Source organism: Sabethes cyaneus, chromosome 2, assembly GCF_943734655.1.
Source record: "Sabethes cyaneus chromosome 2, idSabCyanKW18_F2, whole genome shotgun sequence".
NCBI classification, from domain to species: domain Eukaryota; kingdom Metazoa; phylum Arthropoda; class Insecta; order Diptera; family Culicidae; genus Sabethes; species Sabethes cyaneus.
The window spans coordinates 140,778,911-140,794,448 of NC_071354.1; the positions used below are offsets into that span (position 1 = coordinate 140,778,911).

Sequence of the window (15,538 nt, forward strand, 5' to 3'; positions counted from 1 at the left end):
TCAAAAAACAAATTTATTTTTTAGGAATATAAATGAAAGAGCTGCGGTAAAATATTCACCAACACATTAGAAGCAATCATAGTGTTTATTTTTACTAATGTTTTGTTACCTTCACGGTAGTCTTATCCTGAAAAAACCTTGTCGTAGTGTTATGTCCACATCACTTTAATCATATATGTAATAACAATAATTATTTTTCAATAGTCACTTCTTCATGACCTGGATATAACGTTACATAACATGGTTTGAATTGTCAATTCAACTGTTTGTGCAGCTATAATCTAGAATAAATTCCTCAACAACGAAACTACGAAAGCTATAACCAGCGCAATCGTCGGTGCCACAGTAGAGGCCATACCTGGGTCATAGGGTGTGTAGTCTTCCGGATCTGGCATAAGGTCCATGTCAATTTTCTTGTTCTTCGTTACGTCAGCAAAAAATTTTGCTGACGACTTCTGCACCCTAGTTTTGTTGGGGTGCTGGTAGTCTACATAGTAGAGCCCAAATCGTTCAGTTAGACCAGCACGCCACTCGAAATTGTCCATCAAACTCCACGCGATATAGCCTTTGACATTGCATCCTTCGTCGATGGCATCAAGCATGGCAGTCATGTATTCTTTGAAGTACTGTACACGACCTTCATCCCGGGTACCACCTCTATCACTGTATCCGTTCTCCGTGACATATACTTCCGGATTGTTATATTCCTTGTTGATCCATTTCAGCAAACTATAGAGTCCCCTGGGGTATACACGGAACCAGCTGGAACCGGTTGCAGGCCAATTTTCATCCTGATACTCTACTACACCACGGTCATGGTCGTACGAAGGTTGTGGAAAGTTAGCTGAATTTTGATCATCATTCTTATAGACTAGATAAGTTGTGTAAGTGTTGAAACCAAAGAAATCAGATGAACCTTTCAGTTTGTTAATTTCTTCCGTAGAGAATACTGGTAAGCGAGACTTTGAAAAACCTTGCTGTTGACTTAGTTGTCCAATTCGATCTATCATAACCTGCGGGTAGTTTCCACTGGTCGAGTAGATTGGATGCATGTACCAACCGAGCTATGGTTAACAATATTGTTACGCTACGTTATCTTGCACAAATGTATGTTGACTCACCAAAAACTGCATGTTGGTTTCTGAAGCTTCAAGATCTTCAGTTGAATTGCTACGTGGTTCTGCCCATGCTGAATCCACTGTAATGCCGATCTTACCTGTTGTCAATAAACACAATATTAAACTTTTTCGATTGAACATTTTGTTCAGGATCATTACCTCCTTGATTTGTTTGGAACTCGGTTCGATAGACTTCGACAGCCTCGGCATGTGCAAGTAGAAGATGGTGTGAGCAAAGATAACTTGGAATACCGGGGAAATCGTATCCGGGTGCCATAGCATCCCATTCGTAAGACTGACGGCATGTTTGCAGCGGTTCATTAAACGTCGTCCACCACTTAACTCGATCACCAAAAGTGGCGAACGCATACCGAGCATATTCTTTGAAATGTCCAACGATTTCGCGATTTGTCCAACCTCCAAGCTGCTGGAGCCGCTGCGGTAGATCCCAATGATATAACACTACCAGTGGTGTTATGTTGTTTTCCAGCAGAGCATTGATTAGATTGTTATAGTATTCAACACCAGCGGGATTGATTTGATTTTTAATTCCTGTGGGCATAATTCGAGTCCATGCGATCGAGAAGCGATAGATGTCGACACCAAGTTGTTTTATCATTTCGACATCGCGACGCCACTGGAAAATAGCGATAGTTGGAAACCTGCTCTTGGCCATGAAACCTTTTTGTCTACTCACCAAGTGATAGCTGTCACATGCTTCATCACCATTTGTACGATCTGCAATTTTCTCAGGATGATTGTGCACTAAGTGATCCCAAATCGACTCTCCTTTCCCGTCTTCGTCCCATGCTCCTTCAATTTGGTAAGCAGAAGTGCCAACACCAAATTTGAAATCCTCTGGGAATTCTCGTTGGCTGCTTGTAGCTCTGCATACAAAATAGGCCATTAATATTCATTGTAATTTTAACGTAAAACCTACCCAATGACCACCAGCAAACAAAATAATCCGTAAAGCCTCATAGCTGCTCACCGGTGAATGAAGTGTACTGACACACTGGACGTACAAATCAATCCTTCCAGTAAGTAATATTGATGATAAGAATGTCGGTCGGCAAAATTAATTTGTATTGTTTGGCCACAGATTTGACAATTCGATTAGAGATAGATGCTGATTCTGAAGTGGAACATGTGTTTATTATTGTTACTCTGCTTATACGGTGTCAAATCTCATTTTATCAATTATTGCAACGATTCATTATCGGCGATATCAGGCTGGTTACATCATCGTATATCGCTATAATTAGCTATGCCGGACGGTTAACTCTCCCACACACTTCGGAGATTGAGTTCGATTCTTGACCATTTCTAGGGTTCGTTTGAACTAGAACGTTGCTTGCTGGGCGTTAGTTTAGTTCCCACAACTGAAGGATTGTAGTTTCGCAACAATGATATATGTTTTAGAACGATCGAAATGATCCTGGAATTGCGAATAGAGAAGCGCTTCTTTCGTACATCTCGTCAATAATCCGCCTGATCCTCACCATCCAAATTGAAGTTTTTTCTCAAGAAAACATAACCTACAGGAGTAAATCTCCTTGAAATGGGGCCACTACTGACACTAGGTCTTCAAATATTGGAACCTTTGCGCTTAATTGGTTGAAAATGGTTAAAAAATGAGATCTACATTTTTAATACCTTAAAATAGTGGACCCCTCGTTCGCCAAGGGGCCTAACAGTTTCATTAAAAGTTGAATTGTCAGCAAACCTTAAGATCTATATCATGTGATATTTCATAAATTTGCAATGAAACAACTAATAAATGGCATGGTTCTGTAAAAAAGCTTCTAAAAGAACAGGGCTTTCAAATGGAGTAAAAAAATTTTGACGGCCATCTTGGATTTGGTCGCCGTTTTGGATTTTATTTATAAAACGCCGTTTTCGCCATGAGCCCTCCAATCGATTTCAATTTTAACCTTCCTAGTGCATTGGGGTTGTTTTCGACCCATCGGCATACTTACAAAGATTGATACTCAGTAACGGAACGAGCTAGAGACTTCAAATTTTCTGACTTTTCCTAACTTTGGAAAACTAGCTTTGTTGGGACGTTTCAGCTTTCAGCGACATCTAGGAGAGTCACAGCAAAAAAAGTTACATATTATGCATTGGGGTCGAAAACGACCCAAGTTTTGAAATTGCTCTTATGCATCCATTTTCAATCCGAATTTCGTTTTCTTTACGTCGTTTGAAAGGTATGGCCAAAACCTAGCATCCAAGGTATGTTAGGGAATATTTGTTGGCTACCAGGTCCCGGGAGACATTTTTATATTTTGAGATAAATCATTCTGTGGCACAACAAATCACATTGGATTGATAAAATAAGATTAATGGAAGTACAATGGGGACATTTTGGACTCAAACGGCCACTTCCCCATCGGTTCTGGAACATCCTGTGCCCGGTTTTTGAGGCCAATTTGAAATATTAGGATGATTTATCTTGCGACACGTCAAATTACATCAGCATGATAACATAAGACATAAGTATAATAAAAACATTTTGAAGGCAAATGGTCACATTAGCTTTGGTCCTGGAACATCCGGTACCCGGTTTTTGGGGCCATTTTTGTATTTTAGGATAACTCATCTTGCGACACATCAAATCACATCGCCTTGATTAAATAAGACTAATGGAAGTTAAATAATATTTATTTTTGAAACGATGATTCTACAATTGATGAAGGGACGGTAAGGGAAAGTAATGAAGAAGGATTTTTTCCGGGAATGAAGGGGAAGGGTGGAAAGGAAGGGGGGGGGGGGGTAATAGGTAGCTATGGTTAACAAGTTGTCGCTGTGACTCCTATCTTTTGTCCAATGCTGGAAGGTGCATGGGTCGAACCAAGCTGTAATCAGAGATTATAACCGGATTTGAACCCACCACACCTGCCAGGGCGTGTCGCTCACTGGTACCCGTGTACCTTTGAACCACAGAGGCGCTGGACAAAAGAAGTCTGCACAACCCCCCTTATTAACCATAGCGCGACATGGGTTGTTCTATTTTTAGACACACAATGTGCCTCTTCCTACACCTACTGTAGAAACCACCGACCGAGAAGTTTTTAGTCTAACGTCTTTTTACTTTCAGGACGACGACACTATGCAGGCCCTTACGACTTGCAAGGTACTGCGTGTGACGCTGTTCGTCCGAAAGCGTGTTAGTCCGCGTTTCTCAGCGCGGTTATTCGGAGAAAGGCTCCGTTCCTATGAAAATTGACCAAACTCGTGACTTTAGTCATGACCTTGAAATGAGGTCAGGCATATATAAATATTTATTTTTGAAACGATGATTCTACAATTGATGAAGGGACGGTAAGGGAAAGTAATGAAGAAGGATTTTTTCCGGGAATGAAGGGGAAGGGTGGAAAGGAAGGGGGGGGGGGGGTAATAGGTAGCTATGGTTAACAAGTTGTCGCTGTGACTCCTATCTTTTGTCCAATGCTGGAAGGTGCATGGGTCGAACCAAGCTGTAATCAGAGATTATAACCGGATTTGAACCCACCACACCTGCCAGGGCGTGTCGCTCACTGGTACCCGTGTACCTTTGAACCACAGAGGCGCTGGACAAAAGAAGTCTGCACAACCCCCCTTATTAACCATAGCGCGACAGTAGGTGTAGGAAGAGGCACATTGTGTGTCTAAAAATAGAACAACCCATGTCGCGCTATGGTTAATAAGGGGGGTTGTGCAGACTTCTTTTGTCCAGCGCCTCTGTGGTTCAAAGGTACACGGGTACCAGTGAGCGACACGCCCTGGCAGGTGTGGTGGGTTCAAATCCGGTTATAATCTCTGATTACAGCTTGGTTCGACCCATGCACCTTCCAGCATTGGACAAAAGATAGGAGTCACAGCGACAACTTGTTAACCATAGCTACCTATTACCCCCCCCCCCTTCCTTTCCACCCTTCCCCTTCATTCCCGGAAAAAATCCTTCTTCATTACTTTCCCTTACCGTCCCTTCATCAATTGTAGAATCATCGTTTCAAAAATAAATATTTATATATGCCTGACCTCATTTCAAGGTCATGACTAAAGTCACGAGTTTGGTCAAGTTAAATAATGTTATTTAGAAGCCAAATGGCCTATTTACCATCGGTTCCGGAACATCCGGTACCTGATTCCGTGGGACATTTTTGGATTTCGAAATAATTCATATTGCGGCACATAAAATCACAACGCCTTGGTCAAATAAGACAGTTATAAGAGCTATGGGGAGAATTTGAAGACAAATGGCCATTTCGTCATCGGTTCTGGAACATCGGGTGCACGGTTTATGAGAATGGAAGTACAATAGAAAAATTTTGGAGCCAAAATTACCATTTCACCATCGGCTCCGGACTATCCGGAACCCGGTTCTTGGGGACATTTTTGGATTGCAAGGTAATTCATCTGCCCAGAGTTACCCGGTTTTGGGTTCATTATAAATACCGGGTACCGGGTTATATGCGACTGACGCCCCATTGTACACACAGGTCTGCAAAAATCGGCAATGTATTTTGCTACAATTTTTTATTTTAACAAATAATAACTTCGTTGCATTCCCTATACTCTTGTATATGGTATGAATTCTTTTTTTGCAATTACTATCTTCCTACGTCTTCCAATCACCGTTCTATTGTTTGAAACTCAAACCTATCAAATTTCTCATTTGCTTAGATTACTAATTATCATTGATGTGCAATCACTGGTGTATAAATTCTACAGTCGACAGATAAAGTGTCATCAGTTAAAAATACAGTGTGAGTCAAGTAATCTAAGAATCGGTTCCATAAAGAATGCTGGTACTCGTCGCAAAATGTTAAAATATATAGTAATTTTTATACTCTGCAGTTACTGGTAAGAATTTCGTTAAATTAAATGGATCAAGAACATGGTGATGATTTTTATTTATTTGAATTTAGGATTGCTGTTGAAGTCCAAGGGCAAAGAAGTTTTCCGCCCGACTTTAAATTTGGTGTTGGAACTTCCGCCTATCAGATTGAAGGAGGATGGAACTCGGACGGCAAAGGTGAGTCCATTTGGGACTACATGGTTCATAACTATCCTGAGAAGGTTGTCGATGGAACAAATGGCGACATTGCATGTGATAGCTATAATAACGTAAGTAGTTGATTGTTTTTTCTAAATCAATGTATGGTATTTTGGCACGCTTTCAAACAGTGGCAGCGTGATGCGGAGATGGTGCGTGACTTGGGTGTTGATATTTATCGGTTTTCAATGTCTTGGAGTAGAATTATGCCGACTGGAATCAGTAATGATATAAATCAGCCTGGAATCGATTACTATAACAATCTTATTAATGAACTAATCAAGTATGGTGTAGAACCAATGATTACGCTTTATCACTGGGATTTGCCTCAACGGCTGCAGGAGTTGGGTGGTTGGACAAATCGCGAGATTGTATATTTCTTCAAAGACTATGCGAAAGTTGCTTTTGAAAATTTTGGCGATCGTGTTAAACGCTGGACTACGATCAATGAGCCGCTACAAGTTTGTCAAGCTTCATACGAATTTGATGGTAATCCTCCTTCCGCTGATTTCCCTGGAATTCCGAGCTATTTGTGTGGTCATAATGTTCTTCTGGCGCACGCAGAAGCGGTTGAGTTATACAGGCAGCAATTTCAACAAGTTCAGAACGGTATTGTAGACCAAAATTAGCAGTTTCATATCTATACCTTAACATATTGTCATTTTAGGTATCATTGGGATCGTTTCCGATACTTCCTGGGCGGAACCTAGAAGTGACTCTCAAGAAGATTTAGAAGCCTCTGAATTATATTTACAATTTTCCGTATGAATGATGTGTATGGTATGACGGTACGACTTATTTTAATATTCGTTTTTGATATTTATAGCTTGGATGGTATATGCACCCTATATTTTCTGAGACCGGAAATTACCCTCAAGTGATGATAGATCGTATTGGGAATCTTAGCGCACAACAAGGTTTTGCTAGCTCTCGGTTACCAATGTTTACAGAAGAAGAGATTGAAAAGTTGAAGGGTTCATCCGACTATTTCGGGATAAACAGCTACACTAGTGTGATCGTCTATCAAAACGACATAGATAACTCGGCCAACTATCCGGTTCCCTCTTTCGATCACGATCGCAACACTTTAGGATATCAGGATCCATCATGGCCAGGATCCGGTACCGGTTGGCTGAAAGTTAATCCTAAAGGGATGTACAATTTATTAACATGGATTCGTAATGAATACAACAACCCGTTGCTTTATATTACCGAGAATGGTGTTAGTGACCGTGGTGGTACGAAAGACATTGCCCGAATTGACTACTACAATCAGTATTTGAACGCGGTGTTGGATGCAATGGACGACGGTAGTGACATAAGAGGTTACGTAGCATGGAGTTTGATGGATAATTTCGAGTGGAGATCAGGCTCAACCGAACGATTTGGATTGTACTATGTGGATTATGACGATCCTGCGCGTACCAGAATTGCGAAAAGTTCCGCTAAAGTATATGCCAATATAATTACAACGAGACAAATTGATCCAGATTATCTGCCTGAGCCAGAAGTTTTCATTCCCGGTCCAAATGAAAGATATGCTGTTTAAATAAATAAACTAATGGTTATCAAATAGCACGTCATATCTTCCTTCTATTCCTTTAGAACAACGTTTCCCAAATGGGGGTTCACGAACCCCCGGGGTTCGCTAAAAATTTAGTTCCCTGCAGAATAGTAAGTATAGGGAATTTCTCCAGGGGTTCGCGAACCAAAAAAGGTTGGAAATCGCCGCTTAAAAGATGGTCTGTTTTCCTATTCCTAACTATTACCAGTATCGTTAAGTTGGCACACCTATAGACATTATCCGTCATGCTGATGTAGTCGAGTATTGGTATTGGTCTTGCTGGTTTGGTGTTGCTCTCATGACGCTCACCTAAACGTCCGGAGCCGATTATAGTACGCTTCCTACTTTTCATCACTTTACGATCATCTGTCAAGATACCTCCATCTTCATGATCCATATCTCAACATGATTTGGCTCGCGGCACGAAGACTTTGCGAGATTCGTTTAGTATCTTGGAGAACGCTTTCCCTGAAAACGATACACTAATTTGTGTTTATAATTTGAGTTTCTTGATTTTTTCGGTGAAGTATATTTTACAACCAGACAGACAGACAGACAGACAGACAGACAGACAGACAGACAGACAGACAGACAGACAGACAGACAGACAGACAGACAGACAGACAGACAGACAGACAGACAGACAGACAGACAGACAGACAGACAGACAGACAGACAGACAGACAGACAGACAGACAGACAGACAGACAGACAGACAGACAGACAGACAGACAGACAGACAGACAGACAGACAGACAGACAGACAGACAGACAGACAGACAGACAGACAGACAGACAGACAGACAGACAGACAGACAGACAGACAGACAGACAGACAGACAGACAGACAGACAGACAGACAGACAGACAGACAGACAGACAGACAGACAGACAGACAGACAGACAGACAGACAGACAGACAGACAGACAGACAGACAGACAGACAGACAGACAGACAGACAGACAGACAGACAGACAGACAGACAGACAGACAGACAGACAGACAGACAGACAGACAGACAGACAGACAGACAGACAGACAGACAGACAGACAGACAGACAGACAGACAGACAGACAGACAGACAGACAGACAGACAGACAGACAGACAGACAGACAGACAGACAGACAGACAGACAGACAGACAGACAGACAGACAGACAGACAGACAGACAGACAGACAGACAGACAGACAGACAGACAGACAGACAGACAGACAGACAGACAGACAGACAGACAGACAGACAGACAGACAGACAGACAGACAGACAGACAGACAGACAGACAGACAGACAGACAGACAGACAGACAGACAGACAGACAGACAGACAGACAGACAGACAGACAGACAGACAGACAGACAGACAGACAGACAGACAGACAGACAGACAGACAGACAGACAGACAGACAGACAGACAGACAGACAGACAGACAGACAGACAGACAGACAGACAGACAGACAGACAGACAGACAGACAGACAGACAGACAGACAGACAGACAGACAGACAGACAGACAGACAGACAGACAGACAGACAGACAGACAGACAGACAGACAGACAGACAGACAGACAGACAGACAGACAGACAGACAGACAGACAGACAGACAGACAGACAGACAGACAGACAGACAGACAGACAGACAGACAGACAGACAGACAGACAGACAGACAGACAGACAGACAGACAGACAGACAGACAGACAGACAGACAGACAGACAGACAGACAGACAGACAGACAGACAGACAGACAGACAGACAGACAGACAGACAGACAGACAGACAGACAGACAGACAGACAGACAGACAGACAGACAGACAGACAGACAGACAGACAGACAGACAGACAGACAGACAGACAGACAGACAGACAGACAGACAGACAGACAGACAGACAGACAGACAGACAGACAGACAGACAGACAGACAGACAGACAGACAGACAGACAGACAGACAGACAGACAGACAGACAGACAGACAGACAGACAGACAGACAGACAGACAGACAGACAGACAGACAGACAGACAGACAGACAGACAGACAGACAGACAGACAGACAGACAGACAGACAGACAGACAGACAGACAGACAGACAGACAGACAGACAGACAGACAGACAGACAGACAGACAGACAGACAGACAGACAGACAGACAGACAGACAGACAGACAGACAGACAGACAGACAGACAGACAGACAGACAGACAGACAGACAGACAGACAGACAGACAGACAGACAGACAGACAGACAGACAGACAGACAGACAGACAGACAGACAGACAGACAGACAGACAGACAGACAGACAGACAGACAGACAGACAGACAGACAGACAGACAGACAGACAGACAGACAGACAGACAGACAGACAGACAGACAGACAGACAGACAGACAGACAGACAGACAGACAGACAGACAGACAGACAGACAGACAGACAGACAGACAGACAGACAGACAGACAGACAGACAGACAGACAGACAGACAGACAGACAGACAGACAGACAGACAGACAGACAGACAGACAGACAGACAGACAGACAGACAGACAGACAGACAGACAGACAGACAGACAGACAGACAGACAGACAGACAGACAGACAGACAGACAGACAGACAGACAGACAGACAGACAGACAGACAGACAGACAGACAGACAGACAGACAGACAGACAGACAGACAGACAGACAGACAGACAGACAGACAGACAGACAGACAGACAGACAGACAGACAGACAGACAGACAGACAGACAGACAGACAGACAGACAGACAGACAGACAGACAGACAGACAGACAGACAGACAGACAGACAGACAGACAGACAGACAGACAGACAGACAGACAGACAGACAGACAGACAGACAGACAGACAGACAGACAGACAGACAGACAGACAGACAGACAGACAGACAGACAGACAGACAGACAGACAGACAGACAGACAGACAGACAGACAGACAGACAGACAGACAGACAGACAGACAGACAGACAGACAGACAGACAGACAGACAGACAGACAGACAGACAGACAGACAGACAGACAGACAGACAGACAGACAGACAGACAGACAGACAGACAGACAGACAGACAGACAGACAGACAGACAGACAGACAGACAGACAGACAGACAGACAGACAGACAGACAGACAGACAGACAGACAGACAGACAGACAGACAGACAGACAGACAGACAGACAGACAGACAGACAGACAGACAGACAGACAGACAGACAGACAGACAGACAGACAGACAGACAGACAGACAGACAGACAGACAGACAGACAGACAGACAGACAGACAGACAGACAGACAGACAGACAGACAGACAGACAGACAGACAGACAGACAGACAGACAGACAGACAGACAGACAGACAGACAGACAGACAGACAGACAGACAGACAGACAGACAGACAGACAGACAGACAGACAGACAGACAGACAGACAGACAGACAGACAGACAGACAGACAGACAGACAGACAGACAGACAGACAGACAGACAGACAGACAGACAGACAGACAGACAGACAGACAGACAGACAGACAGACAGACAGACAGACAGACAGACAGACAGACAGACAGACAGACAGACAGACAGACAGACAGACAGACAGACAGACAGACAGACAGACAGACAGACAGACAGACAGACAGACAGACAGACAGACAGACAGACAGACAGACAGACAGACAGACAGACAGACAGACAGACAGACAGACAGACAGACAGACAGACAGACAGACAGACAGACAGACAGACAGACAGACAGACAGACAGACAGACAGACAGACAGACAGACAGACAGACAGACAGACAGACAGACAGACAGACAGACAGACAGACAGACAGACAGACAGACAGACAGACAGACAGACAGACAGACAGACAGACAGACAGACAGACAGACAGACAGACAGACAGACAGACAGACAGACAGACAGACAGACAGACAGACAGACAGACAGACAGACAGACAGACAGACAGACAGACAGACAGACAGACAGACAGACAGACAGACAGACAGACAGACAGACAGACAGACAGACAGACAGACAGACAGACAGACAGACAGACAGACAGACAGACAGACAGACAGACAGACAGACAGACAGACAGACAGACAGACAGACAGACAGACAGACAGACAGACAGACAGACAGACAGACAGACAGACAGACAGACAGACAGACAGACAGACAGACAGACAGACAGACAGACAGACAGACAGACAGACAGACAGACAGACAGACAGACAGACAGACAGACAGACAGACAGACAGACAGACAGACAGACAGACAGACAGACAGACAGACAGACAGACAGACAGACAGACAGACAGACAGACAGACAGACAGACAGACAGACAGACAGACAGACAGACAGACAGACAGACAGACAGACAGACAGACAGACAGACAGACAGACAGACAGACAGACAGACAGACAGACAGACAGACAGACAGACAGACAGACAGACAGACAGACAGACAGACAGACAGACAGACAGACAGACAGACAGACAGACAGACAGACAGACAGACAGACAGACAGACAGACAGACAGACAGACAGACAGACAGACAGACAGACAGACAGACAGACAGACAGACAGACAGACAGACAGACAGACAGACAGAGGAAACGGGGTAAAGGGGTCAAACGGCCATTTAATGTGGCAAGAAACGAAGAAAAACGGAATAATGAATTAGAAATACGGGATAGCAAAAAGGGAAACGAGATAAAACGAGGAAGAATGGAAGAAATGTGAGAGTAAAAACTAAGAAAAAGGTATAGAAAAGGAGAAAATTGTGGAAAATGGACCGAAAAGAGAAAAAGTGGAACAGAAAAGAGGTTAAACGTGTGAGAAAATAAGAACAAAAATGTCTATTTTAATTTCAAGTAGAGCTTTGTGTCTAATTCCATGTCCATGTCCGGTATGAAGTAGCATTTCAAGTTGAATTGCATTTCCAATTTTAAGCTTAATTCAAATCCAATTTGGAATACAACTTCAAGTCTAATTGAATGGCCTATGTCAAATCCAATTCCAAATCCAATTTGATTTCTAATTTCTAGTCTGATTTCACTTTTGATTTTATATCCAGTTGCACCCGAAAGCACAGAGCTTTCAACCCAATCGGCCGATAGTTTTGTTATAAGCAATTCGCCATTCTACGATTATTCCGTTTTTGCAGGCCAAAATATTTTTCTGAAAGGTCGGGGAGCACCACCTTTTGTTTATGTTTGTGCACACTAGTGTTTGCACTTGTCAATAAATTAATGTGTATGGCGTAAGAAGAACACGCATATTGACCTGCTTTAAATATAGGTATATACAATGAAAATCCCCATAAGAGAGTTATGTAATGCTTATCGGAAACTGTTTACAACAGGTTTTGTGTTGTCTCTAATCAAAAAAGAATAACAACAACAAAAAGCCTGTTGTGCACCGCTTCCGATAATAATTACATAACTTTCTTAGGATGAATTTTGTTGTCTGTTGCATTATCTTCCTATCGAATACCGAGCTGATTAGACTACAGGTGGGAGCATCAATCAATCATTCGATTTAATAGAAAGTGTCTCTGAGGGAAAAGAATGATTGTAGAGGATGCTGTCTGACCATACAGATAATGCGTGTGCGCATTATTCTGCTTGTGACAAACCAATATATACATCATATCAAAGATATTTTAAAACAGTCAGCCGATGGAGGTTGATCTGAAACCGTTACTAGTGAAATAAGCCTTTAGCTAGCATGAGCTTTTTTAGATTGATTTCAATTTTTTGCTGTTACCAGTACGAAATTAAATAATGTCAGTTTTTTCAGATATAAATTTTAATAAAGTATTGTATTTCTCAGTGCATTTGCGGTGGTCAGCGGTCAGAGATCTTTTCCACCGGATTTCAAATTCGGTGTAGGAACTTCTGCCTACCAGATCGAGGGAGCATGGAATGTCGATGGTAAAGGGGAATCCATCTGGGATCATTTGGTTCATAATTATCCGCAAAAGATCGCTGATGGATCAAATGGAGATGTTGCTTGTGACAGTTATTATAATGTAACTTATCCTTAATTGTATGTGAATAATACAATTTACTCGAATATAATATTTTTTTTTTCTTCCAAAAGTACAAACGCGATGTTGAGATGCTTCATGAGCTTGGGGTCAACATGTATCGCTTTTCGATGGCTTGGACGCGTATTATGCCGACCGGAATTAGTAATGAGATCAATCCTACAACAATCTGATTGACGAGCTGATCAAGTACAATATCGAACCGATGGTGACACTGTACCATTGGGATTTGCCGCAACGTTTACAAGAATTAGGAGGTTGGACCAACAAGGAAATAGTCGGTCACTTTAGAGAGTACGCAAGGGTTGCGTTTGAAAATTTTGGAGATCGCGTCAAATGGTGGACCACATTTAATGAACCGTATCCGATATGTGTACTTTCATATGAATATGACTCGATGGCACCGGGTTATGATTTTGCTGGCATTCCTACCTATTTATGTGGTCATAACTTGCTGCTATCACATGCTGAAGCGGTAGACTTGTATAGAACACAGTTCCAATCGACTCAAAATGGTATGTTGTCTGATTTTTTTTATATGTTATTGTAAAACAAATTAAAAATCTTTCAGGTATTATTGGATTTACTATGGACTCTTCATGGAATGAACCAAGAAGTGATTCAATCGAAGATATTGAAGCTTCCGAGCTTGCAATGCAATTTGCTGTGAGCGTAAAACAATTATTCTGGCTTTGGGTATACTGAAACATTTTCTTCCACAGCTTGGTTGGTATATTCATCCGATCTTTTCTAAAACTGGGAACTACCCACAAGTTATGATCGATCGAGTTGGAAATCTTAGTATGCAGCAAGGTTTTGCCAAGTCACGTCTGCCCCAATTTACTGATCAAGAAATTGAAAAACTGAAAGGCTCTGCTGATTTCTTCGGGCTTAATCACTATACGACTTCGATCGTATATAAAAACGATGTGGACAATTCTGCCAACTTTAGAGTGCCGTCGTATGACCACGACCGTAACACAATAGGCTATCAGGATCCAACTTGGCCGGAGTCTGGTTCGAGTTGGTTGAAAGCCAATCCAAAAGGAATGTATAGTCTACTAACCTGGATTCGACATGAATACGACAATCCTTTGGTGTACATTACCGAAAACGGTGTTAGCGATCTCGGAGGAACCAAAGATGTGGCACGAGTCAATTTTTATAACGGTTACTTGAATGCAGTGTTGGACGCAATGGAGGAAGGTAGCGACGTCCGAGGCTATGTGGCATGGAGTTTAATGGATAATTTCGAATGGAGGGCCGGTCTTACCGAGCGCTTTGGATTGTATTATGTGGACTATGAAGATCCCTCACGAACCAGAATTGCCAAAACATCGGCTAAGGTATACGCAAACATTATCAAAACTAGGATGATTGATCCGGATTATCTACCTGAGCCCGATGTGTTCATTCCTGGTCCAGAGGATATGCCGTAATGTGTAAATTTTTAACGCTAAACTTTGATCGGCCTTTAAGGTATTATTGCACTAAAAATGCGTTAATCTTGACCGAAACCTTTGATAAAGTTGAAATTATTCTAAAAAATCCGTTCTTTTTAGTTTTGGTGTGAACAAATTCACAATTATCTACAATACTATTATTCTTACAGAAAAGTGAAGTTCAACTTGTTCAAACTAATTTTTCTCGTCTTTAATATGAAAAAAAACCAGAGTGATTGTGTAACAGACACGTTTACCTATTACTTATTTAAACTATAAGT

General features: G+C 42.6%; 3 protein-coding genes across 3 annotated transcripts; 2 read left to right on the top strand and 1 right to left on the bottom strand.

The window, feature by feature from the left end:
- Positions 1-281: 281 nt before the first annotated feature.
- Positions 282-2,099, bottom strand: LOC128736086 (myrosinase 1-like). The gene is made up of 5 exons (XM_053830568.1): positions 2,059-2,099; positions 1,816-2,005; positions 1,278-1,755; positions 1,122-1,216; positions 282-1,064 (listed from the first exon to the last, which is right to left on the bottom strand). Exons 1-5 carry the CDS (start codon positions 2,097-2,099, stop codon positions 282-284), a joined length of 1,587 nt encoding a protein of 528 aa, XP_053686543.1.
- Positions 2,100-6,056: 3,957 nt separating this feature from the next.
- LOC128736087 (lactase/phlorizin hydrolase-like) lies at positions 6,057-7,708 on the top strand. Its single transcript, XM_053830569.1, has 4 exons — positions 6,057-6,230; positions 6,291-6,768; positions 6,827-6,921; positions 6,986-7,708. The coding sequence occupies exons 1-4, from the start codon at positions 6,159-6,161 to the stop codon at positions 7,706-7,708; spliced, it is 1,368 nt and encodes a 455-aa protein (XP_053686544.1). The 5' UTR covers positions 6,057-6,158.
- A 5,882-nt stretch (positions 7,709-13,590) lies between these two features.
- LOC128736088 (lactase/phlorizin hydrolase-like) lies at positions 13,591-15,254 on the top strand. Its single transcript, XM_053830570.1, is given in 5 exon segments — positions 13,591-13,797; positions 13,869-13,971; positions 13,974-14,330; positions 14,387-14,481; positions 14,538-15,254. Coding segments are annotated over 4 exon segments (1,254 nt in total). The 5' UTR covers positions 13,591-13,797; positions 13,869-13,886.
- Positions 15,255-15,538: the final 284 nt, after the last annotated feature.